The 27,506-nt window shown below is 37.3% G+C and overlaps 1 protein-coding gene across 1 annotated transcript in view; it reads left to right on the top strand.

The window, feature by feature from the left end:
• CDYL2 (chromodomain Y like 2) overlaps positions 1-26,601 on the top strand; it is a 36,247-nt gene extending 9,646 nt beyond the window's left edge. The window contains exons 4-8 of the mRNA XM_026059844.1: positions 6,391-6,608; positions 13,772-13,944; positions 18,728-18,938; positions 19,689-19,832; positions 22,092-26,601. Of these exons, the coding sequence (XP_025915629.1) occupies positions 6,391-6,608; positions 13,772-13,944; positions 18,728-18,938; positions 19,689-19,832; positions 22,092-22,250 (905 nt within the window). The 3' untranslated portion in view covers positions 22,251-26,601. The remainder of the gene's footprint in view (positions 1-6,390; positions 6,609-13,771; positions 13,945-18,727; positions 18,939-19,688; positions 19,833-22,091) is intronic.
• Positions 26,602-27,506: the final 905 nt, after the last annotated feature.

A 27,506-nucleotide genomic window follows, 5' to 3' on the forward strand; every position in this document is an offset into this window, starting at 1 on the left:
AAGGGATCTTTGAATCGCTACATGGTTCTCCCCTGAAAAATCCATACTCAGCAGCACGCCCAAGGTCAGAAGTCCCTTCAGTCTTGCTTTGTGATACCCACACATCCGTTGTGGAGAAAACTATAAAGAGGACAGATGAAGCTTCCAAAATAAGAGGAAACAAGAACCAGTGAGAAGGGGGCAAAATAAAAATACTACTTTTTTCTAAATATCACCTTATAGGCTTGAGAGAAGTTACATTTCCTGACACAGGGTTTTGCATCATTTGAAGAGACTACTGTCAAATCAAAAAAACATGCATTACCGTTCACCAGCTCCAACAGCGAATTTACTGAACTCCCTCAGTATTCACACTCGCAGGGAAGTAACACAGAAGATGCCAGTGTGATTCTGCCGTATGTCCACTTAGGATCACACATTCCTTTGAAACAGGATAGATGTCATGCTAAAACTGGTCTAGAATTTTACAAATTACAAATGAAGAAAGTTTCAGAGAAAAATGCCAATTTGTTGAATAACAGAAGTTTTGTTCCAAATATCTTGGGTTTCAAAACTTTCTCCAAATCTGAGCCAAGGTCCCAAGGCTTTGTCCCCTGAGACATGGAGCTCTGGAGCTCTGTGGCAGCCTGCTTGGCAGGACTCCCATGTTCAGCTTTGAGGCAGCCAGCTATGCCAGAGGTTTTGGGCTGTCTGCCACAGAGTCTGGAATCTGAAAGCCCGCATGCCCCACCATCGCTCGCATGGCTCCCAGGCACTATACTGAGAACAAAGACAGAGCCTGGAGGACCTGGGTTTAGCTCCCAGCATCTGTGTCTCTGGGGCAGCCCCATGCAGAATCCTCTGAAGCAGACATTTGTGTCAGTTTGGAGCTTGCTATGTGAAGGCCAACTGAATGTCAGCTTCATTTCACAGCTAGGTGTAGGGCTGCACAGAAAATGTGTATATATATATATATATATTTTATATATATATATATATWTWTWTTTTTTTAAGTTAAGTTGGTCTTGCAGAAGCAAAGCCTAGATTTTGAAAACTCAAAAATTCCCTACATTTAAAAACCCAGCTTTAGGCCCAGCTCTGCTACCAGAGTTGGCCTACAGATAAAGGCCTCCATAACCCATCAATCTGAAGCAGTAGTCTTGCATGTTATAATAATGTTTAACTGCCAGTGTATTGAACCAAGCAGTGTAATTACTAACCTGCATACTGAGTAGATCTGTAACTAATCAAAATACCTATTTTATTTGTCTGTAGTATGCCCCACAGACTGGCAGTTCTGTTGAAATAAATAATACCTATTTGGAAGCCTGTTTTTGATGGCTCCTTGAACTGCCTTCCACCAGTCTGTGCTTGGTTTTGTATACGCATCCACTTGGTAAAGTGTTTCCTGCTGAACCCACAGATAAAACTTCCACCAGTAAGCCATTTACCCCCAAAAGACTGGTGTATACCTGCAGATGTGCATACAAAATTATGAATGCAGCCTGGTGGAGGCCTGGAACTTTGACTTGGTAAAGTTGGGATGGACCTTTCTTAGCAAGACCTCTTCTCTACCATCTACACTTCCCTTCCCAAGGAGAGCAGAGTCATCTTTACTGACAGTTATTTAAGGGTCTGCAAACTGGAAAATGTGGACAACCTCTGTGTCAGAACATCCGCTGAGGCTCCCAGGAGCCAACAATAGCACTCCTTCTGATGGCATTTGGTGTCTTCTGTTATCACATTGCTATCTCTCATGATACTGTAATTGAGAGCAATTGTTTTGTCAAGTTTCTTGACAGCATCAAAAACATCCCCTTTTAATTTTCTCTTTTCCTTTTCTGCACTGCTCTATTTCTGTACCATCTGCTGAAGAATTTGCTTGTCATGTATCACTAACCACTGTCTTTCTCCATTACAAAAACCTTTGTAGTCTCATGGTGCCCTTAATTTAAATATTCTCTATGAACTTCGTCACTGCTTCTTCTTGTTTTTTTAGCTTGTTCTGTTTTATTTACTCTGGAGCAATACTGGCAGTAAAATACAACCAAAAATGCTTGCTTTCTCAGTTTGGATAGAAAGTCATTGCTTTTAGATATCTTACAGATGCTCCCTTAGCTGGAGAAGTCAAAAATTATTAGTAAACTATCAACAGCACACTGCTTTTAAATATGTACAGTATTAACCATTACCCACAAGAAAGACAGAAAGGAGACAGAGAAGGGCTGTTGGGAGGATTGGGGAATGCCAAGCTGTTTTACCAGGGAGAATAAAGGACCGTGGTTTGTTTCACCTAGAAAAATTAAAGCTATAGCTTCATGATCCTCCTCATTCAGCAAAAAAGCATGCTGCTAACAAAAGCAACGATCCAGCCTTCCTTCCCACAACATCCTCATCATTATTCCCATCCCTCCTCTGCACTGGTTTTAGTACTCTTGAGGCTACAAGGTGAACCCGAGCAGGCACCTGATCTGTTTGAAAGTTAGCCAGGGCTTTGCAGGGTGAGCTTCCAGCCAGAACAGTTCATCCAGTCAGTTCCCAGTGTGGCTACCTGAGCACTAGTGCCAGCACACAGATCACTAAGTAGGGTGGCAGCATGGAGACTGCTCCATTAAACTGACTGTGGAACTGTGGCAAAACTCTAAGAAAAGATACGCCTGAAAATAATGGTGGCTTGAGGTATCGTCTCTTCTAGGGGACAGGAAAATTGGAAGAAGATGAGGAGATCTGAGCCCTCTAAAATGTTGAGTGATCTGAAGCTCACTGTGTTATTTTCTCTCTTTTCTCTCCTACTCTTTATTTGTCTCATCTTTTTAGACTATAACTTGCTCGTGCGTTTTCTACAATGCCTAGCATCATGGAGCCCCAGACTCAATCTGGAATCTCTAGGCACTTTATAGTATCACCAGCAGCAACAATAACATCATTACATTTTGCCCCATTTGAAGGAAATAGAGGAGTATTAGAGAAGGTACAGGGACAGGCAACTGAAATGATGAAAGGGATTGCAAGAGGAGAAAGACTAAAAGACTCTTCAGTTTGGAGAAGAGGAGACAGAGGGGGGCTGTGATGGAAGTTTACCAAATCATCAAGGCCTCAGATAAAGTAAATGCAGAACTGTTGTTTACTCATCCCTCAATAGYAAAACTGGGGGCCAGTCACTGAAATGAGTACATCAGATAAAAGCACAGATGAAAGAAAATTCTTCCCTGTGTAGTGGCTACTAAACTTCTCAAATTCATACCAGAGGAGGCTGTGGAGACAAGATAGTATCAACAGGCTCAAAAAGGGATTAGAGAAATACATGAAAAAAGTCCATGAGCAAATACTAAAGGAAATAAAGAAGGTAAATCTTCCCATATCCCTATATAAGACTTATGGATGACACTAGGGGAAGGGACTGCAGAAAGTGGCCAAGCTTGGGTTTTCTCCTTAAATAACATCCCTTATCACCATTCTTGGAGGAGTACTAGATGAACTACTGGTCTTGGACTATCTTAAGTTCCCTTAAAAAATATTAAAACCTCCTTTAAGTATCAGTCTGTTTTTAGATACCTTCATAAGTTCTACCGCAGCGTAAATACTAGGTAATAATTAAATTAAACTCCCACTACAGGAAGGAGTATTTTCTCATTTGTGACATCCTTAATCTACTTCACATGCATTACAGATTGTTTTGTGGATGCCTCTTGTTTTCCTATGTCACAGTCATTTTTCATCTGGACATATTAAGGTACTGTTCCCCTTGTGTGCATGAAGCAGGTGCTAACTATGAACCCTCATGCAAAGACAATCTGGAAGCTTTAGTGGCTCCAGAGCAAACCGTCAGTAGCTCCATCATACCCACGCAAAAGACATGCTAAATTGGCCTGGTTTCACTTCAGTGTTATCTTTGAATTTTGATGATCATTTTCTCCAGTTTACCGGATTACACAAGATTACAGGGACCCACTGAGTACACAAAACAACAATTTACTCACTAGATGCTGTCCTGTTAATCATCCATTCTTGGAAATCATGCTTTTCCATTTATGTTTCTCTCATATTTAATATACACCTTTCCCCTGGTTACATTTCTGTCAGCTGGTGGGCAGATAGTTAAAATACTGTGATAAGATCTGCAGTTTCTTTTGTCATATATTTAACTTACAAACTAATACATTACTTGAACAAAAAAGAATGCAACAAACAATTAAAATAAAATTATGAATATGAAGCTTTTGATTGAGCTGGATTATCTGTGAGAATTAATCTTCCACCATCCTCTTACCATCTGTATCTAAAATGGACGTGCCTTAATCTTCAACACTAGGTAGATTACCAATACAGTTAGTCTGACACATCTTCCATTTAATATTCATTTGTGCACCTGATTTTATAAGTTCTTTAGACTTTTTGAGGGGATTTACCTCTTCATGTCTTTAGTGGTCAAGCAACATAGAAAGGACTGAGTAAACAGAATGCAGTATATAAATGTTTGCTTCAATCTAATAATGAATTTGCTTTAGTATATTATTCCCAATCCTATTAATTTTGCATTAGTAATTTCACAAGTTTATTTTTGTTTATAACAATACCTGTGAAAATACATGCAGTAAAAAAAGCTTATAAAAAAGAAGAAATTTACCATAAGAAAATAAATTGTAATTTGTAAATTTCAAGCATTTGGTGATTTCTACACTTGTAGACAATTCTTGTCAAGAAAACAAATTTTAAATTCTGTTGGCCTCAAATACCTTTTTTCAAATCGATGAACTAACACAATTTGTCAGTGTTTTCATTCTTTGGCACCAGTTAAATGCCCAATTTATTATAAGAGAGATAATATTCTAGATCGGATCTTTTAATTTAACTATGAAAAGAGTTTTATCGAGTGACTGAAATAGCAGACTTTTTAGCAAATGTGTTTCTATCTGTAGATATATGTGTACACACATGCACACACATTACATGATGAGGCCAAATGATATATCAGTTAAATACTGTTAAGCACTCAGTATGTATTTTTAACATCATATTTCGTAACTGCAACATATAGGCAGGCATTTCACTTACCGTGAACAATTCCCCAGGCCATAGTCAGTTGAGAACTAGCCAGACAGTTCAGTTACCTACATAAACACCAAGTAAATTTAAATATACATTCTACGAAACAAAGAGAACTGGTTTTGGTTTAGAGAGTAATCTCTTATGAGTTTACTATTCAAATCTACTCCAACAGAGCATTCTTAATTGGATGGTGGTCCATTAAGCTATAAAATTTAAATCTATGTTCTAATATTCATCTCCCCTGTAAAATTTCTCAGCTATTTCATCCTTTCTTAAATATGGAATGTTGTGGGTTCATATCTTTATAAACAAAAAMCAGATTTGGACATTATTTCAATGAACAGGGTGACTTTAATCTCATTCCTGAACAACCCATGCTTTACTTCTGATGGCAAAAGTGTGAAACGTCTGTAAATGGAAAAGGAGTATTGCACAGCAAGTATTGTAAAGGTATTTTTAAGATTCCAGCTCAGCATTGTTACCAGTCATAACATATTGCCTATTACAAAGGAATTGTAAAGATGAGCAAAGTAAGAGTTTACAGTTCATACAAAGTATAAGTCAGAATAAACTGCTTTTTAAATTTGACATATCATTACTTTCGTTTTTAAGGAGGAACCATATCTTTGGTCATTGTTCCTTTTTTTTCCTACGGCTGAGTATGGCATCAAGTATTAATACTTTCTATGCACAAAGTCCAATATTAATACTTTATCTTAGTCACAAGTCAGCAACTATTGTTATTTTAAAATGTAATGAGCAGAAGTCTAGAATCAGAGCAACTACTACTTTTAAGGATAACCAGATGAGATAAAAGGAAGAGGATGCTGGTTGTGGCATCTGTCAGCTTAGTAAGAGCTCCCCTAACTTACTGTCACATAGAGATGTGCAACAGGAAACAACCTGCATTAAAATTTGAAACTGATAATGGCTTTTGGTCATCATAAAAGGAAGAAAATGTAACTCTGAAAGATGGATTTGGACTATACTTGTCAAGTTTTTCCAAAGATGATTTAGAATTTTCCTGTGAATTCAAGGATCACCCTAAATTCTTATGAAAGACCATGATACAGCTGCTTTCATCTTCAAAGCAGAACTGCGTCACATTAAGAGTACCAGTCCCACATGCTACAGTTCACTTGATCTAGTGGTTGTCTGATCAGAGAACAAAAAATACTGCATGTTGGAATATAAAGGAATAATGAGAATGGCTTGAGACCACATTTGACTAGCCAGGCATATTTTTGATAATTTATCAAACAGAGGCTATAGTAAATACTGAGATACACTTAAGCTAATAATATGACTCCATTTCTTTGAAAGTATAGACATAATTATGCTTTGATTATTTCCATCTGACAGGTTCTTCTCTGGCCAATGGAAGCTTGAACCTACACAGCACTGTGAAAAGGAAACTAGATGGGGAGAAAGATTATGTCTTCGATAAGAGACTAAGATACAGCGTGCGTCAAAATGAAAGTAACTGCCGGTTCAGGGACATTGTAGTGCGGAAAGAAGATGGTTTCACACATATTTTGCTGTCCAGTCAGACTTCAGATAACAATGCACTGACCCCAGAGGTAAGCATGTAGCCATAAAAGCCAAAGAAAGCCATCCTAATATGTGGGGATGTTGTAAGCACTGCGCTTAAACAGTACTTTGTGTATTTTTGTCCTAATCAATTATCTTAAAAAAGAAAGTATGGAGTTCAGATATATCTGACTTTTCCACGCTTGGAGTCCTATCAAAAAGAACGCAATGGAAATTAATTTTTCCTATACATCTCTGAAACTGAAAATTAAGCATAAAGAAAGGAATGACACAGCTTATATTTCCAGCATGGAGCTGTAAGAAGCAGTTGTTCACATGCTGAAGTTATTGCTAGTTACCAGCCTTAGTAGAAAGGTCTCTTTTCATGATATTGGTTTAATGATGCTCCAGTTGTTGCACATAGATGCATTTCAGGCTATGTCCTGAGATAATCATTCTAAAAGTATATCTTGATACCCAATTGCTTATTTTCTAAAATGACTCTCATTTATACAATCTTTACAAATTAAGGGCTCTGTTCTCAGCTGAATTGCTTAAGAATGTACAACATATAAATGATATTAATGAATTCCCTTGTTCCAGACATTGTACACTTAGGGCCAGACTTGCACCTGTACCTCGTACTACTCAAGTACACATCAGTCACAGAAAGGGCTCAGAAGTCCTTCCTTCCCTTCCCTGCGATCCCTGCTTAGTGGGTAGCGATGTCTTGGTATACCTTTCCCACGTCAGAACAASAGGGATGTAAATGTCTGCATCAGGACACGGACAATATGCTTGAGCCCTGTTCCACCCCAGCAGTAATGCGCTGATGGAAAGGGGTTACTGTATATCGGAGAGGAACCCAAGGGGCTGCCTCCCATTACCAGTGTTGCCTGCCCGAGCGCTCTGCAGACAGCCTTCCTCCAGGAGCTGCCGACAGTGTCACAGATCTCTGACCTCCTCTACCTTCCCGGCACTCCAGTGCAGCTCTGGCTTGCACAGTCACTATACAACCTTCAAGATTAGAGTGTATGAAATACCAATTTGAGAGAAAAGTAGATTGTAGCTTTTAGGAATTCTTTTATTCAATAAGAAATTGAGTAACTTTGAAATTAATTTCCTGTAATTAGGTTCAGATAAACCACTGCCAGATATGATCAGCCTTAAATTTGACTCCCGCTCCCAAATGCACACGCGCCCATGGACATTGATACACACAATGATACCAAACAGTTAAAAGTGTTGGTACATACACTTATCACTCCTAGGCTTTAAACTGTTTAATATTTTAAAACCATATCTTAGTAATTAACATTGAACACCAAACACCTGTTTTTAATACTAGATCCTTAATATGCATTAGGTTGCATAAAATACATCATTTCATCCCTGTATTACTAGAGAGATTACTTATATATTAAAGAAACTACCACTAACGGATGCCACACGTAATTTAAATGAAGAGCTCAAGGGTCTGAAAATTATGAAATCAAGGACTTAGCCATGTTCAGGCTGAAGAGGCATATCTTTGTGTTGCTGTCTCTGCTACTGCACGTCAGCAGTGTTCAAATGCACTAACCAGTGAATTAATTCAAGCTCTTCATGTTTGCCAAACCAATTCATTCCATTTTTTTGAAAATTCTCAGTATGCCAGGAGCCCATCACTATGTAAGAACAAATCATAAACATGTAATATTCCTCTTCTTGCATCACCAGCATTGACTATTTCTAGACCTTTGCTGAAGCTCATGCAAAACCTATGAAATGTATTTTAGGAAGCTACATTACTGACTAAGATCTGGATGGTCAGGAATTAATCAAGGTAACGAGTTCTCTACGTTTAGATTGTCTGTTTAAAATTCATCCAGGCTGAGAGCAATTGAAAGCTGTTACCCTCTGAATGCTGCTTATTGGCAAATGTGAAACTACTCTGGCCTCAATCCAGGCTGCAGCCCATGAGAGTTTGCACTACAAAATCCAGCACCTCCAGTATCGACATCCTTGTTGGCGATTTCAGCAAAAATTTGAGGGACTGAAAGGAGGAATATGTTGAATGCCTGATCCCTACAGGTTTTTACCCATAACCATAGTTGAGAAAAACTCACAGAGTAGTTCAGGGAAGTTTACACTATGTTCAGGTTTGACACCTTCTACCACCACTGAACACACAACCACAAAACTGCTACGAGGTTTAAGAAAATATGTTTCATTTTGTCAAAAGAAACACTAATTTCAAGGTTTAATAGAAATTCAGTAAATTATATTTGCCAAACAGAAAATGGTGAACTTACTCACAGCAGGTCTACTTGGTGTGGTTAAAATATTAGTGGTCTAGTTATTCTAGACCATCTATGTTAGGAAAGAAAACAAGTTGTGCGCTGCCCACAATCATTATAAAATTGATCTTATACCAAATCACTCTCACCACTAAACACCTCTGCTTCCCTTTGTGTTTTACCCTAATTCTCAGATGAAATTTAATAGTTTCGTTCAACCAGTGCCATCTGCTATTTATGCCCATTTACTTAAAATAACTAAGAACTTAAGAATTATGGCACAGTGTTCTGTGTGTATGTCTAAGCTGAGTCAAACAAGTTTTTGCCTGCATGAGATAAATTTATCATTTACATGATACTCAACTTATTTTCATGAGGCTTATTGATACCAAAAAAAAAGCTTGGAAAAGTCTACCTGTACCTTCATCCTCTGTTGTTGGCCACATCACACCTGTGGGCTTGTGCAGGTGGTTTTAGCGTAAACTGTGCCTATGCTCCTTTCAGCAGCATTTGCACTGACTGAAGTTGGCTTAGTGCCACCATAGTAATTGAGTTTTTTCAACAAAATGTTCAGGTCACTATAGAAATTTCTTTTTTTATCTTTTACAAGACCTTATAAAAATTTCAAGCCAGTCTCATGAAACAGTATAGGTTTGTGTTTATTTTAGTGGCTTAGGCTGGCTACCTTTTAAATTCATTTTCTAAACAGATATGTAAAATATTTCATCATTATAAATTCCATTAGAGCATTTTCTCTCACAGATCTTTTGCTGCTTCTGAAGTTCCTTCTCCAATGATGATGTTGCTGCTTTAATTCAGCACATTTCAAGGATCCAAGTTCTGTTTCAAACTTGAGATTAAATGGATCCATCCACTGTTTTTACTTTACACTGTTAATATAGCTAGGAATTAATCTTCCACTGAATTAAAAGCAAAACATATGCTAAACAGCTAATGTTTTCAATAAGGACTGATATAACTATTTCAAGTTCACTCTACATGCAGAAGAGTCAGGCTTCAAATTTCTAGCCATGAGAATTACAGGTTCTACATGATGTATTTTGAAGCACTGGTGTGCCTTCACTTTTCCTTGCTTTAAACTTTTCCCGACTTAAAAGAAAACATGGCAGGTACAAGTTTACTGCTATGTGTATTTTTGCTGCCGTACAAAGACAGATTGTTTCTTTGGCCAATACCTATGCCTGAAGACAGCCATATAGGTTCTTACATCTTTTATTTATCAAACAGCTTTATAYAGAAAAGGACTCAGAATCTGTTTGCATGAAGAGTCAATAAGTAACAAAAAGTGTATTTATGCAAAAAGGTAAGACTTGTGGAAGAGGTTCTAAGAACAACTGAATGGTTCTACACTTTTCTTTTACTGTAATATTTACAGAATATTTTCCTTTAAGAGTATCAACAGTGAATCTTTAGAGGTTCAGGGAAGTTAATCTTTTAAACTAGTATTTCTATTTATATGAACAAGAGACTACTGACTCTTGCATAATTAAGGTGATAAATTCCCAACTTCCTGATTTCCCCAGAATGTAAGCAATATCTAAACCAAACAGCACCAAAAGCCTTTTAAAACCTCCTACTTCCCATGAAAGGCATTAAACTAAGCTCTCAGTTTAATGAAGTTTTTAAACATTTTATGTTTATTTTGCAATATAAGGTGTCCTGTTAAGAAACTAACCACCTTCTTGTCTTGACAGGATTATAAAATAAGCAGCTTTTGAAAGAGCGATAATTTTATTATATATTTGGGTTTCAGTAAAACAGTAAGTGAAGCATTAGAGCTGTCTAAATTTATAATTTGATAGATTTTGTTAAGCTGAAAATTTCCTCAGAAACTTTAGTCAAATACAAATAAAAATACTATCCCCACAATTGAAAATTGACTGAATTTGACTGACCATAAAAAAGCTTATTAAAAAAAAGACATGGAAATGGAGAATAAAGCTATGGAGCCCTGCAAATAGTAATAGATCTGTCTCGCTAGAGAAAGTAAAATTTAATTTATCAAATGCCATAATTATACCAAAATGAGGGAAGGTTCAAGTACCATGAAGGAGAGAAAAAGTAATATGGAATTTGGCAAAGGAACATAACTAAAAATACACACCATATCCATTTTTTTTTACGTGAACTCACTACTGCATTAAATGGAAGTTTGTACTTGAAAACAGCAAGTTCTGAACCAAAAGCACCTTTAGACTACTGCAGTTTAACACACAGTTCTGGAGCTAAACAGGCAAATCATCTTTTTGTCTGATTTTATTGTCAGTAGCTTTCCTATAATTGTATAAACATCAGGAGGAAAACAGCCATACACAAACGATCAGGGAGGAAGGCCGTGATGCCAGGTGAAGCGTGGACAGCCGGGTAGATATAACAAGGCTGAGGGCCATGGTGGCCACATGAATTTTGGGCTGCCCAGGCAAAGGAACCATACCACAGAACAAGGGAGTGGGAACTGACTTTGCTGGCATGGGGATATTCCTGTGAGCTTCTGAGCACCTTTTGATGAAAAAGATAGTAACAAACTTACAGCTATTTGTCAAAAAAATATTTTCTAGATATTGATAAGACAGAATTATGCTTTTTTTCTGGTTTCTGATACTATTTTCTTTCACTAGAAACCAGTGGAACAGTACAAATAAATTTCCATTCTTCCTTAAAAATGCTATCCAGGATACTGTCAAAGCCTGTCCTATTTCAACGAGATCTGAGAAATCATTTTCTAATAATTGACCTTTAATACCACCCTCTCCAAAACCTGAAAAAAAGATGATGGCAGAATACTGTTTTTTCCATGTAGTATAACCTCTGCCCAAAAGCCATATATGTACATATATGTAGTTTTAGATGACTTTAGACATCCAAATTAATAAGGGGGGTGATGAAAACATGCCAGGTTTGCAGTGGATTATGTATCTGAAGGACAGCAGTGGCAACACYCAAGAGATGGTATGTATGCAAATATCACTGGAGAAAGGGAAACAGAAGAGAAACCTACTGGATGTAATATCATAACATGGCATCACATATAAATCAGAACTCCTCATTGTACATAAAATGACTAACTATTCCCTAATGTTATTTATACACCTTCCCTTAGAAAGAGCAGATTTTGAGGACATTTAAAATGTTTAAAGTAAACTAAGAGGACAATGTTGTACTCACATGGAATTAAATCAARAATTATATTTTTTAGTTCTAACAACTGCTGACTTCTACAGTTTCTTTTTTTAACTTTGAGCAGAGGTTTGCTTTGTTTTCCCTTTGCTTTCCCTTTACAAAATACGCAGTTTTGCCCACATTTTTACCACCTGAGGGCTGAGAGCCTCTGAGATTCTGAGAATAAACAATACTTGCAATATTGCTGGTGACATTTTTGTACCTACACAAGAATTTCAAATACAGTTCCAAATTCTGCTGCTTTTAATTACTTCACTTCCACCCACTGTTACATACCCAGTATTACAGGCGCTCCGAAGTGCACATGTTAAAGGGAAGCTTCTAAAAGTTCACCAGCCGATTTCTCGTGTCCCCGTCCTAGCAGCCGACAGAAGGCAGGTATTCCTATGCAAACACATATGGGAAGCAGGCAGTTAGCATTGCACTGCATGGTTTGAACACACAAGTTCAAGCTTGTTCTCATAAGCCACAGAATTTATAATAAAAGTCTACCTATTTAAAATGGTATAAACAAAACTGTTATCTGTTTAGGGAGATTTCTTACATAAAACATTTCAGCGATGTAAAGGATTTTTGGAAAGAGAAAATAGTGAACAGAAATAATTGCAAGCTAAAAATCTTGTTTCTCTCTTATGCGGAAACTGTATTTGATCCACCAACCACATTTGCTATCTTTGCAAATTTACCCTAACAGCAAACCTTTCAATGCAAAGAGAAAAAATTGACTCAACAGGCCCCTGTGTATAAAAACTACCTGGGCACATGAGTATGTTTAAGCATAAGAAGTGTCACGCTAAATGAAATCACGGCTCTACTAAAGTGAAAAGCAAATCATTGAGGATAACAGGAGAAACCAAACTCCTGAAATCAGTAAGTCAGTGGGGCTACCTACACACCACAGGGTAAGCCCAGGCTTACCTGCCATGCTGAACTGTGACCAAACAAGAAATTACCTTTCAGAAATTTATGAAGTAATATTTCCTTTTAAAAATCATTAGGAAAACAGTTCCACTCAAATGACAGGCTATTTTCTTACAATACCAGCAGCTCAGTTCTCTATGGATTTTGATTAGTCTTGATTTATGGTGCAATTAATAGTTTGATTTGGTTGTAAATCACAGAGTAAAAAGGTCTTTCTACTGGCTTTTTGGTCTAACTTTTGTAGACTTTATCACCGACCACAGAAATATGAATAATATATTTGTCATACTGATGTATATGAAGTCCTCTTGTCCCTGCCTTGCTCTGGTTCATGCCATTTTAAACCAAAGTAGCYGAAGAACTGAAAACTGGGTTTATAGATTTTGCTTACAACATACTGAGGTTAACAGGCTATTGTTGTGATAACCATGTTACTAAGGATATGGTGATGTACACTGAGTATTTTTTAAACTATGAAAACAAAAAGTGATATTTGAAACTATTAAATTGCAAAAAAATAGTATCAGTATCTAGGTAGCTAGAATTTCCCATAGAATAAGCAAAGAACAGCCAAGTTATAAAAACTTTTTGAATTAGTAAACATCTATAAAGCACTTCCAAATATAAAACATTTTGTAAACTCTGTTATCATTCTAAGTATATTAAAATGATACAAATATATATAATTTATGCAAGTATTAATTGATAGAGCCCAAAATTTAAGTCTCTCAAAATCAATAAGGTTTGTAAAATTAGGGAAATGATATTGCAACGGCATGCATGTCGAATTGTTTACTTTTCTTTATCCACAGATCATGAAGGAAGTTCGGAGAGCATTGTGCAATGCATCAGCTGATGACAGTAAACTCTTACTTCTCAGCGCAGTGGGAAGTGTATTCTGTAGTGGCCTAGATTACTCATATTTAATTGGCAGGTTATCCAATGACAGAAGAAAGGAAAGCACTAGGATTGCAGAAGCTATAAGGTGACCCAAGCTTACCTATGATCTCTAAATTATGAAATGCAGTGTGTGATTATAAAGATATTTATCAGGTCCAAAAATGTTGTATATTTAAGTGTTGATTGCATTCTAATATAATCCTACAAATTTATTTAGTAGAAGAACCTTGGACCTTTCCTTATTAGAAAAGAAAGCACATATATTCCAGTGCTACTATTCACAGCAATTTATTTTATTCCACTTCTCTGTATTTAATATTTCAAATTATTCCTCCAAATTCAAATACAACTTTGGTTTTTTTTCAAATTAGCTATGGCTTCATGTTCTAAAGTGGTTCCTGAAAGGCACATATTTTATTTGTTTTAATGTTCATGATTTTAATGAATTTCAGCACAAATGGGAATCCATGGCTTAGTCATATTCTGTTGAAATAGCAGTCTTCCACTGTATTTCAGAACCTTATTAGAAGGGTCTCCATTCTTTTCCTTAAATTTAAATTACTTAATATATATGTAAATGTAGTTTTATTTTCATAACTAAAATGCGACTTTCCTTACATATATCAGGTTATCTTAATAGAAATTCAGAGTTTATGACATGTAGACATTAGTATGTCTACCACTCAATCTGCACAATACMTCACCAAATATTTTCATTATCCACACGGTATACATATTGGGCAGATCTTCCAAAACAAATCAGCATTACTCCACTAAGTTAGTCTGTACCAGCTGAGGGTTCGGTCTGTGTTTTTTACTTCCTACAAATAAATATGCTTCTTCTGAGAGCTTTCAAATTCTATGCAGCACGTTCCAACAATTCTATGAAGGAATACTAAAGAATTTGTTTTACAACAGATCTACATTTTGGACACATTAGTATAACATAAGATTAGGTTTAGCTGTTCCATGATATGTATTTCACTTCCCTACCAAAAGCCAAGACATTCTGAATAGTGACCTCAGTCCGTTAACCATCAGTTGTCTTGGTTACAACTACTGCAGATCAGTTTGGATTCTCAGTTTGATACTTTTGAAATTCTCAGAGAAGTAAAAATTATTTTAAAAGAATGAAAATGTACTACTTAAATATAAAAAAGTTACCTGTTTTTAAAACTCTAGCTATGCTTGAATATCATTTAGTAATATTAACAAAGAGGAAAAAGGAAAAACCCTTTGAAAGACAGATCCTAGATTACTTTTCTTAATGTGAGGGATCTTTAAAAATGTGGAACCAAAAAGAATGGGAGGGAAGAAAATCACTACTCTTGTTTGAGAGCACATTCACACTCTATGAAAAGACACAARTTTAATATTACTCATTTAAATATTGCATAGATAGGCATTGCTATATTTGTATATATTTATGTATGCACATTTATATACAGGCATACTTATCAATTCAACATTTAAACGAGTATAAGCCAGACTGTGATATTTGTACTCAGTTTTTCCATCCCCGGACTCATGGAACACTCTTGAAGTACTCACACAATGTACTTCTACTTGTCAAGAATGTCGGATTCAGGCCCACTGGAAATAGATTTTTATTGTACTTCTGGAAACAATATACTATTTTTTCCATTTAACTCTCTCAGTGCTTTCTGTGAACAAAGGACTCAACCCATGGAAAATATACTATAATAAGCATAGGAAAAACATACTTTTTGCTTTTTCAGTGGTTAGGATATCCTAATACACAGGAACCCATCTCTGCTTTCACTGTTCTACATCAGGTTAGACTGATAGGTTTGTATCAACATGAAATAAGAATCTTCATTACAGTGCATTTTCGCTTTCTAATCTATGGATCTCATATTCTGATCACAAGATAAAACTGAAGTTTAAACACCTGTCAAATCTCATATCACGTCAATGGTTTATTTGCTTGGCCCCTGTCATCATCTACTGCCTCTGGGGTTTGCAACTCAGAGAGTGTGTGGTCTTGTAGCTTCTCTCCAGGCATGGAACACAGCTCATCAGCCTGAGCTGAGATCATCTAGAAGCGTGTCTGGCATTGCACTCCTGGAGCAGGAAATGGGTAGAGAGACTGCAATGCAACCGCGCATATGTGGTCTACAGAGCCCTGCACTCAAAAGCGATTCATTGGAAGGCATCCCTAGCATCAGGGTTTTCCTTGTCACATCATCAGTGAGGCATCGTTACATGACCCGATACATGGAATTCTGGATGTGGTCAGAAGAAAACTAAGACAGAGGAGTTTACTCGTTTAATTTGTTTACAGCCTTTGATGTATTTATGGGCCCTAACCTGAAGCAAGACCACTGCGACCAGGCAGCCATTTCTGAGCATCCCAAAGTGCATTCACTGGTCAACTTTCCAGACCTCCTCTAGTGAAAACAGAAGCCTTCTGCACATAACACTTTCTCTGATCTTTGAGCTTCACGTTCTCCTGTGCAGCAATTAGAACTTTAAGTCTTTTTTAAAGACTGTCTCCAATTGAAACAAGGATCTTCTAGACCAGCAACTACACACCCGAACTTACAGTTCAGAGACATGGAAACACATCGTGTTCTGGGGACAATGAGAACTCACTGAAACAAACAATGTACCAAGCAGGCAACTGAGATAAGTAGAGTGCTGGACAGTGCAGCTTCCGTAGGTGCACTGCACCAAATGCAGGTGTTGCTCCCCCCATAAGCTCCCTATGTTTTACTCTTACAGTCCATTCTATAGGTGGCACGTTCCATACCATCCACTGTGCCATGTGCTCTGTGTTCCCCATCCTTCCTGCATGACCGAGGCACAGAGTGTCTGCTCAATGTTCTGTTCCACTCTCTCCCCAACCTCCCCAGCTCCAGGTCCTTCCTTCCTTGCTTGCTCATATGAAGATCTCACATTTCGTTCATCCCTTCCCCTTCATTCATTCATTCTTCCTCCCCATCATCTAAACATTCCGTCTCTATGCCCCTGATTGCTCTTCCATATTCACGTCCAGGTCCCATTTATCACTACATGCTTCCTGTTTTTCTCTACAACTCTGTTTACTTCTGCCTTCATATGGTTCTCAGGTCTGCTGCCACTACTTGTCCATTCTGGTTGTTCTTTTTGCCTCTCATTCTTCACATGCCTGTTGCCCACACCTAGTCTTACTTGCAAGGCTTACTTGCTTATCTGCTACAGTTCCCAAAATTCTGGAATTAATCAGGTGCAGTGATCCACAGTCATTATATAACCATAAACAACCAGAGAAATGATGAGACAAGGGAACAACATTGCTTCCGCAACCCAAAAAAATGAACAACTCTCCTGAATCCTCCCATCCTCTAGGAAGAAACTGTGTCTTGAACACATAAATATGATGTTCTTTGTTTCACTCTCTTTGTCATGTCTCGGATCTTCTGTTGTATTGCTCATTGTGTAACAGAGCTGCCTGAATTCCCACATGACTCCTTATTTTCTCATAGTCAGAAATCAATTCCTTACTAGATAGCCGGAAAAACAGAACTCATTCATTTAGCTTTTAATGATGGGTCACCTCAGACTCTTCTTTTTCCTTTAAAATATAGACAATTTCCTTGCACTTCAGTTCAATGAAATACTTGTCTTCAGTCTGTTTTCCATTTTTTGCCAAGTCAGGACTCTAACCTGCAAGGCTCACATTCTGTTCTCAGATGTGTAAGTCCAGGTCTTTTTGACCTCAGTGGGAGATCTGCAACTCATCCAAGGGCATATTTAACAAAATGTAGTCATGTTCTTTCATATAGTCTGTCAGCAATGACGCACACTGGATCTAACAAATACCTAAGGCAGTCACAGAATCACCTGCTTCGTATTGAATTTGATTAATATATGTCTTTTTTATCTAAAGTAATTGAGCATCTTGTTTGCCTTCATATACTTGTTGTGCACTGAGCTGCTGGAGCCCATAATTTGCCCACAATTACACTCATGCTTTTTCCTAACTGGTGTATAGACTTTTCCATTCAACAGATGTCTTTCCACAGTTCCTAAGTGGTAGGTGCCTTATTCAGAATATCTCTTAATATCACAGAATTTAACATGTTCCAGTTTACTCATCCAGATGAATCCAATCGTATTATTTCCCCATTATTTCCCATTGCTTCACATTTACTGTTGTAGGCAGGAATGGACATCTACTTTGTTATGCTTTAGATCAGTCATTTGCAACAAAGACCAAACAGATCACTCTCATAATTCTCTCGTTTAAACTTTTTTCCCTCTCTTTGACTCCCCTTTTGCGGGTCTTGTTCTTTCAGCTGGTGTGCCGTACAGAACATTCATTATCTCCTAATCCATTGATGGGACTTGCAGTAATCTTTGACACAGGATCTTAAGAGAGCTTTTTGAAAATGTAAATATGCAAAAAACACCTATGAGTTTCCTCTGTCTTTCATGCTAAAACATGTTCACCAAGTTAGCCAAAGCAGAYTGTCAGAATCCACACTAGCCATTCTGGAACAAACTGAGAAACACTATGTGTACAAACTCATGAGTTACTGGTCAAGAAGTAAAACTAACTCTAACCAAGCCATTCTGCAACCACTGCAACAGTCAGTGCATTTTGATTAATCTATTAATATTCAGCATACACAAAACTATTAATATCCCAGGTACTCTGAAAGATTAAATAACTAAACATGAGAGAAATTATCCACATGTGAAGTAGAAAGTATCCTGCAATTCTGACCTCATAAAACTCGGCCATGGCATTTATTGCGTTCATCTGAGGTTCAATTTTGTTTTCAGATTAAGTACTTTAGGCTCGGGAATTTATCTAAGTGTTATTTCTGTATTCAAGATCTTCCTTTTATTTTTTATTTTAGGGATTTTGTAAAAGCTTTTATTCAGTTTAAGAAGCCAATTGTGGTTGCTATCAACGGCCCTGCTCTCGGGTTAGGAGCTTCTATTTTACCACTATGTGATATCGTTTGGGCAAGTGAGAAGGCATGGTTTCAGACACCATATGCAACAATCCGACTCACTCCAGCTGGCTGCTCATCATATACATTCCCACAAATACTGGGTGTTGCACTGGTAAGGTTTTCCATCTAAAATTCCTGAAGAATCTGTGTTAATTATTTCACGTTCTTGTTTTCTTTGTCTTTAAGAAGCAAAACAGAAAACACAAGTGTTTCTCTGAATTGTCAGGAGTGGAAATAAAATCCAATGAAAGTTCATCTAATCCCTATTTATTTCTTATCATAAAATGACCTCAGAATTCAATATATTCCACATGCAGTATACAATAAAGATTTAACACAAGTTGAAAGAGTGATTATTGCCAAGATCACGATAGAAAAGGGAAGAAATGGATTGGCAGAATAATGTTACAAAGTACTTACCTGTATTGTGTTAGGATTGTGCAGTAACAAAGCTAAACACTGTTCTTTGCTTCTTTTCTACAGACAGTCCTTAATAATTCCAGAAATGTTGCTTAGCTTTTTACCATTGTAACAAAGTAGAATCTGACCCACAAAGTATTTCATACTAAGTTCTGTGACTGTTGGCACAGTATCACTGTATCATTGACAGTTACTCTTGTAAAATCAGCAATATAGATTCATCACGCATGCCAGCACATTTCTCTTTAAATGAAGCCCATGCTGTGCTCTGGCCACCTGCACAATCCTTAAATAGCTACCAAAACTCCTTTTTAAGTATTCTGCAGTATGGAAAGATACAGGAGAACATTTGTAAATTTAATCTTGAAAATAGCAGGCAAGCATGGAAAAAGTTTTAAGGGAATAATAACCCAAGATCTCAAGTAACCTTTTGCTTTTATAGGCAAATGAAATGTTGTTCTGTGGGAGAAAGCTGACAGCACAGGAAGCCTGCAGCAGAGGACTAGTGTCACAAGTATTTTGGCCAACAACGTTCAGCCAAGAAGTGATGCTACGAGTGAAGGAAATGGCATCCTGCAGTGCAGTGGTAAGGAATCAAACAGCTTTGTGACTAAATTACACTTCGCAAAGGTAAGGTGTGCTCCAAAGGCTTATCACATCAGAAAGATGGGTCCTCAGTTTCCACAACCATACCTGTGGAAGAGGGGTTAGCATGAGCAAACCTGGATAGGGATCAGGGAACTCAGAGATTCCCCTTTTCTCAGGGGCAGGGAGCGTTGTTTCATTTCCCCAACTCCACATTTATTSAAAACAAGTAGAACATCCTTGCCACAGATTTTGAAAGGGGATTTCAGCATAGCTTTACTTTATAAAGAAGGAAGAGTCTGAAACTGTACAACAGTATTGGGACATCTCTGCAGGATGTAAGAAAATATATTTGGCCTTCATGTTGTCCTGGCCCACTAAGTCTCAGCTGACTCTGCCTTCTTTTCTGCACCTGCATAGTTCCTGATTCTGCAAAACGTTCTGCACAGGGCACCAGAAGGGTATAATAATGCCAGCTAACCTCTACTGTGAAGAAGAGGTGAGATCCAGACATAGATGGATCTGAAGAGCATGTGGATACGGTGTAACTCTCCTTTTGTGTACATAACAGTTGAATGAAAATCCTTTCCTAGTTTTACTTTCTAAGGCCCTTTTCCTTCAGGCAGATAGACTCCTGTTCCAGGCTCATCCCTGCTTTAAAAAAATGCAATGAAGAAACTAATACTGGCTGCAATAAAACTGCACTAACAAAAGTACAAATTGCTACAGTTTACTGTTATACTTCATATCCCCGAAACTATCTTAGCATCCCTCAGTTTCATTTAAAAGATCTGCTGTAAAAGACAAGATAGAAGCACAGGAGATTTTTAATTAAATAAAGTGTAGATTATATCTCACAAAAGACATTCAGAATGAAACTCACTGGAAACATAGCATAAGCTTATTTGATCATGCTGATATAACATGTATTATATGAACTGGGAAAACCTCTAGGCCTTACTGTGAATTCTTCTTTCCTTCACTTTATTGGATGGCAATGAAATTTTCTCCTGAGACCTGTCAGAAAGAAGACCAGTGCTAACTTGTGGACAAAGATTAGAGTTAAAACTGTCACGGATTAGATTTATTCTCTGAGATCCTAAATGCAAATCAGGCTGAAGTCACAAAAACAATGAATATAATGAGCTCATCCAAGTTGACTGTGGATACTTGTTCACAACAGAATAATGCACAGGCCCAGCTACTTACAATTAACACCACTTATTAAAGAGAAATACTATTCTGGAATAGCACAGTGCTGTAACCTGTAACATACAGGAACTGGGCTTCAAATGTAGGTGTTGGCAAAGTTGAGTGGAGAGTACGCATCCCCCTTGCCATAAACAGGATAATAATTTACATTAAATCTTCTGTCCCCAAAATGCAATACTGCATAAATTACTAATGATTTTGTTTGAGTAGTTGGGTTTCTTGCAAGATATATATCTGTGTTGTAAATTTCAAAAGGAATTTTAAAGGAGGCAATCTCATTCTGCTCAAAAATGGTCTGGGAGAAATAACAGCTGAACTGTGGGAGCAACCACGGACTTGCTGTTCACACCTAACTAACAACAATTATTAAGAGAGATTATTAAGGCTTGAGATTGAGCTTTCTGATGTAAAAACTTGAGGTGATTCGTTATGACCTCTTGTATCATTCTAAGAAAATGTAACTTCAGGATTGTCAGAGGGTGCTTCTTTCACTTAACACTCTTCTGTTATAAAATGCAATTTCACTTTTGTAAACATTTAAGCAAGTAAACTCGAAAAGGTGTTTGCAGTAAAGGCCCATTCCTATTCATTTCTGTTCTGACAATTAATTAATTCATGGGGAAAATTTGTTAAAGATGGACATCCACATTTGGGTGTCAAAACTCTATAACCTTAAAAAGTAGTTTCCAGAAAACAGGTAGCTGATGTATCATGCCTCACAAATCTTCATTTCAGCGGGTCACATGTTCAACAAGAGGGAGTTCAGCTCCTTTTAGAACCTCACGGCAGACCTTCAATAAAATAAGGTAGCCCTGAATCCCTCTTTCCTTTTAAAAATGTTGACATTAATGCATAAACCACAGAAGTCCTAAATTCATAAAGACACTATCAGCAACTGGAATTGCAGCTGAAAATCAGACCTCATTTCTGTGCCCAAAGGAGTTATTTAGATTGTAAAAGTCAGTAGTATAAAAATGCTGCTCAGACCATTATCCATAATAATTTTATCAGATTCAAAATAAAATACTAAGCAGTATTTTGGCTTTAGGTATTGGAAGAGTCTAAATGCCTTGTGCGGAGCTTCCTGAAATCCGGACTGGAAGATGTGAATGAGAAAGAGTGTCAGATGTTAAAACAGCTGTGGAGTTCTTCCAAAGGACTGGATTCATTATTCAGCTACTTGCAAGACAAAATTTATGAAGTCTGATGTCATGGCCTAACTTCAAGAGAAAATGCTCCGACTGTAAACAGAGCCCACCATTACCCGTGTTTGAAAAGCAGAGGCAATGCATCCTTGAGGAATTTGTGACGGTGTATCTTAATACCTATGGTTGTGTCCATTTCCTTGTGAGTTACACAGCTGCTTCTAGCTGGTTTGATTTTGTGTAACAGAGACGTAGGCAGGCTTGTTCAGCGCACATAATCTCTGCAGAGGGCTGCATCTTTCACATGCTCATCCAGATAAAAGTACACATTCCATGTGCTGAGAAGCACCACTGAGGCCCAAAAAGGCACACCATCTGTAATGATTTATTTTGTCTGTCCTTCTTAACTTATTCTTGCTGTTGCAACACATCTGGGCTGACACAGAGGGCTCAATCGGAAAACTGGGTCAGCGTACCATTTTGTAGACCCAACCATCATACTTATGAAATATTTTAATTATTTTTTTCTAGGTTCTAACAGTGTAATGGAAAAATCTGATAATTTATATGTATAATATGTAAAGTTAGTTTTACAAAAATTACTAGGATTTTTTCTTCGTTGAATTTATTTAACTTATTTATTTTGTGTTCATATTCAGCTGTTGGTTGATCACAGATCCTATTTTCATGCTTCCCTTGACTGAATTAATGGTATCACATAAGAATGCAAACATTTTTAGCAGCGAGCTGTGTAGAAAATAAAGACTATATAGAAAACACACAGTGTGCTGTGGGCACTAAAAGAAACAGCCATGTGCATGCTCCTGTACGCGGGGAAATTGTACAAAGATGTATTTGCCAGGGTTAAGGAAAAAAAAGCGGATTCTGAAACAGTGAGTCCCCCCTAAGTCTCTCTTCACCTTCTGCCTTCTTGAGGAGCATTGAAGGGCTTGCCAACAAGATGCTTTATTTCAGTTTACTATTTTCCTGTTAGCCGGATGTCAGTAACAGGGTGAGTGGTGCCGTTATGTGGCATCTTACTGTTCTTCAGGTTTAAACATCCCCTTTTGGTCTGAAGTCTAAAAACAAATCTTTATGAGCCTTAGTCTAGTTGCCTGATTCCTCAGGTGTGAGATAATTTCTGCTCTGGAGGCCTTTGGGTGTGGGCCAACAGTTTATACAAGGTGCTAGGTACTGAACAAAGTGGAGGGCGAGGTTTCATTTTGCTTTTCCCAGCTCTCCACATCTGGCCACCCCACCATCTGGTTACAAGAACTTATGGCTATCCATAAAAGCAGTCCACGATAAATGACGGAAATCCAATCAGATACTTTAGACTGTGATCTGAGTATTTTTCAGTGACACTGACCGACTTCTAGACACTGGATCTCTCTCATTTCTTTCTTGCTAGTAAGGCAGTTAATATGGAAATAACACAAACCTGCTCAGTGACTTCAGCTGCCATTTTAGCATGCCCAAATCAAAAGCTCTTGAAGCAGAAGCTTTGCACGTTTGTTTATTTTGTAATTTGTGCACTTACTCTCCATCCTTGAGCTCAGCGACTAACGGACTAGGTTATGGTTGAGACCTCCGCAAATGAGGTTGTTAAGTTTTCTCCCTCGCAGTCTTTCCATGACCATCTCCACAAACCTTTGTAAAGTTAGCAAACAGGTGATTACAGTAAACAGTAGCCTTCAACACATTTATGTATTATTTCTTTTTCCACAAATAAATAAAAGCACTATTTCTAYGGCCTGATTGTACCATTGATCTTTAAGGAAATCATTACTCCAAAGGCAGAAGTTTTCATGGAAGTTCTTCATAAAAAATATGAAAACTGGCTTCTAATTAGCCAGCTTAAAAGTCTTCAAAAAGCACTATCAAAACAAGTGACTTATTTTTCAATGTCTGAAGCAAAKAGGAGCTCCTTCAGCAACTCTTTGAAATGACAGCTATACTGCTTGTTTTATACCAAGAGTTGCTTATTTCCACAACCTTCCAGCCATGCCACAGGCCCCGCTACGATGTCTGTGGGCACACGTGAGTCACCTGTACGGCAGTCCCACTAAAAGGAGAGGGATTACTCAAGTGAAAATTATTCACGTGCCTAAGTGTTTGCACAATCAGGCCTCCAATATATGACTTCGGAAAAAAGTAATGGAAAGTACCATGGTTCCTCAATTTCCTTTTTTTCTTTCTTTACTCCCGTCCAGAGAGCCATAACTCCTAGTCATGTGTTAAATGTGTTAATAAAATATTAGGAAGTTTATTTCAGTACTATGCTTGTTTTCTGTAGATAAATTTAGAAAAATTGCTCAGCAATGTGAAGGTATGCTTTCCATATGAGATTTTCAAACAAAGAAGAATCATAAGTTTAGACCTTTAAACTGCATCATTTCATCTGATTTTTCAAATATCTGTATCTTAGCATTTTTTATGACAAAGGAATGGTTGAAATACATTTTCTATAATTATTTTTCCATTAAAGCAAGAGCTAAACATAGTTAACATTTTTAATTATTCATATCTATACAGTTACAATCTAGTTTTCATGGAATCTATTTTCCCTTCAAGAAAGAATAGTAACAATGTCAAAAGCTTCTTTTCCAGTATTTAAAGATCAGAATCAATTCTCTCTTGTGTTGCTGTCCTTACTAGGTATTCAGATATTTAGATGTACTGTACATATTAGTCTGGGTACCTTTACTAATATTCACAGTATTTAAGGTTATAAATGCAATTTGTTGTTAAGTATGTTATTTTATTGTGTAAATTGTTTTGTACAATCTTTAAAAATCTACAGTTTTGCATTTGTAGATATTAAAGGTAAGCAATTTATTTTGTGTTGTCCTGCATGTATATTTTTGCTGTAGATAAGTGTTGCTTAGTTTACTATTTCAGTACATTTCTGTTTAAATGAATAAGCTTACAAACTTTAATACAGTATATATTTTCAGAATATAAACTTTTATATTTCTGTGGTAGGTTAGGGTATGCGTTTTAGGCAATCTTTTTCACTACTATTAACTGTTCTTTTAATCTATAATATAATGGTTTTGTGCCAATAGTTTTTCATTAGAATAAAATGCTCTTTTAATGTTAGGGAGAAACAGACAATTTTGGTTGGGGTTTGTTTTGTTTTGTTATTTTTTAATTTTTTGCCAGCCTTTACAGTTTTAAATGTAATTTGTAAATGTATTGCATTTGTGAATAAGCCTTACCATTAGGTACAAGAAATCTTTAAAACTACATAATTGCATATGTAGTACTAAGGACTTCCCCAAGTAATTGCTGTAAGAAAGTTAGCAAAATCAGAGTACAGGGCCTTAAGTTTTTCTTGTGAAAAGGATAATACGGGTTGTTTCTTTTGAACAACATAGTTAGACTTGTCAGCGTGGGCTTTGGTATATATAAACTGTGCATTTGTGCTCCCAACCACAATAGTTTAATCTCAGGCTTTGTGTGGCTGGGTCTATAAAAGTCAAATCTGGCTAAAGCCAGCACTCTTAAAGAGACGCTAAAGAAGTTTACATAAGAGACTTATAGACAATCTTAATCATAGTACATTTGGGTACGCTGTATCCTAGATGTGTTATCTGTGTCTGCCCAATTAACCGTATGTTTTAAGCCATATTAAATCTCTTTACTGCTACTTTAAATACGACACTGAAAGTCATTTGCTAGCTTACCTATTCACAGACAGGATTTCAATTTTTAGTGAATAAAAATATTATGCCTTCCATAAAAACAAAGGACCAAAGAACTACATTATTCTAACAAAGCATTAGTTGCTTAGCCAGTGAACTAGTCTGACATTTGTACTGAAGATCAAATAGTCTCTTTCTGCTACAAACACTGCTTTCTCATCTGCACCGAGTGTAAGGGGAAAAGATGTATCCACTGACTTATTGGGAAAAGAGTGATGTTCAGCTAGGGTGGCATGTCTATTGGTAAGGCTTATTACCAAACCTCTGAGATGAAGCAAAGAACCAAAAATTCACAAATTATGTCAATGTAAATTTATTTTCAGAACTTGCACAAGTAATTAATTGTAGAACTTTGCAAATTAGGCCCTTAAGTTATTTTGTCAGGACACCATGGAACAGACTAAAACAGTTTCTAATATTTGTAATGATGAGTACATATTATAATACTATAAGGGTACAGGCACCCCTATATCACAGTGTTGTAAATATTTTCTGAAACTGGTACAGTACTGAGGGACTTGTATCTTCTGATATATCAACTATTGACTGTCTAGATCAAATTGTACACAATTTATTTGTTGATGGTCCTGTAACTAGTGTATGGACACATTTCTGGGTGCCTTAGAAGTTGTATTTTTCATGTGTGTTAATATGCAGTATTTATACATTGTGAGAAGCTGCTTTGAATAAAAACATTGAAACTTCATTTCAATGCAGTGACTTTCAGTTTTACATCATCAGAATGAATTTGATAAATAGTAGCCACAGACTCTTTTTTGTATTTTAGTATGCTAAAGCTATTCCACACAGTCTTGTATTTTAAAAGAAGGCTGGAAGACAACAGGCTTTTTAAGAGAGAAATGGAACTTAAAACTATTCATTAAAAACTGCGAAAAATAGGGTATTAGGAAACACTGCAATAAGGATGTTCTGAAATCATTCATCACGAATGATCTCATTTACCATTTCATCAAAGGAAACCACAGAGAACTGTCTTAGAAGTATGTTTCTAGGATGCCTTCTACCCCATCATCACTTCCACCACTGCTTTGACAAGTACAGGTCACCTAGAGCATTATCTGCCCAGAAGCAGCTATTGCAGGCAGTGTTTCAGCTCCGCGTGAGGGGACCGGATTTCGGAGGGGCATTTCCCAGGGGCCTGGCACTGTAAGCAGCCCCGAGCCCCCGGGGCAGCGTGCCGCGGGACCAGCGTGTGGTCCTCCTCCATGGTGCCGGGCTGCGCACCTCCCACTGACCCTCTGGGACACGAGGTGATGGTTTGGCTGCAACATCCCTGAGTGCTGTTCCCAATCACATATATTCCATGATTAGAAAAGTAACTGGAAATGATTTCCACCCTGGGGCAGAAAGGGAGGGATATTTTATACAGGGACTCAGTCATTACCCAACCACCTATACAGCAAGGTTTGCAACAAGCGACCTACACTTGATCTAAAGGACTACACTTATGTTCCACCGATCAACTTGCTTAGCTTTAAACGACAGATACTGTTAGTAAAAATTGCGGTAAGCTATTTAGAGTAGAGGATTGAGCAATTTAGTCTTGCTTCACCATCAACAAATCCAATTATTATTTATTATAGTGACTCT

The sequence above is a fragment of the Apteryx rowi genome, unplaced genomic scaffold, assembly GCF_003343035.1.
Source record: "Apteryx rowi isolate R43461 unplaced genomic scaffold, aptRow1 scaffold_1, whole genome shotgun sequence".
NCBI classification, from domain to species: domain Eukaryota; kingdom Metazoa; phylum Chordata; class Aves; order Apterygiformes; family Apterygidae; genus Apteryx; species Apteryx rowi.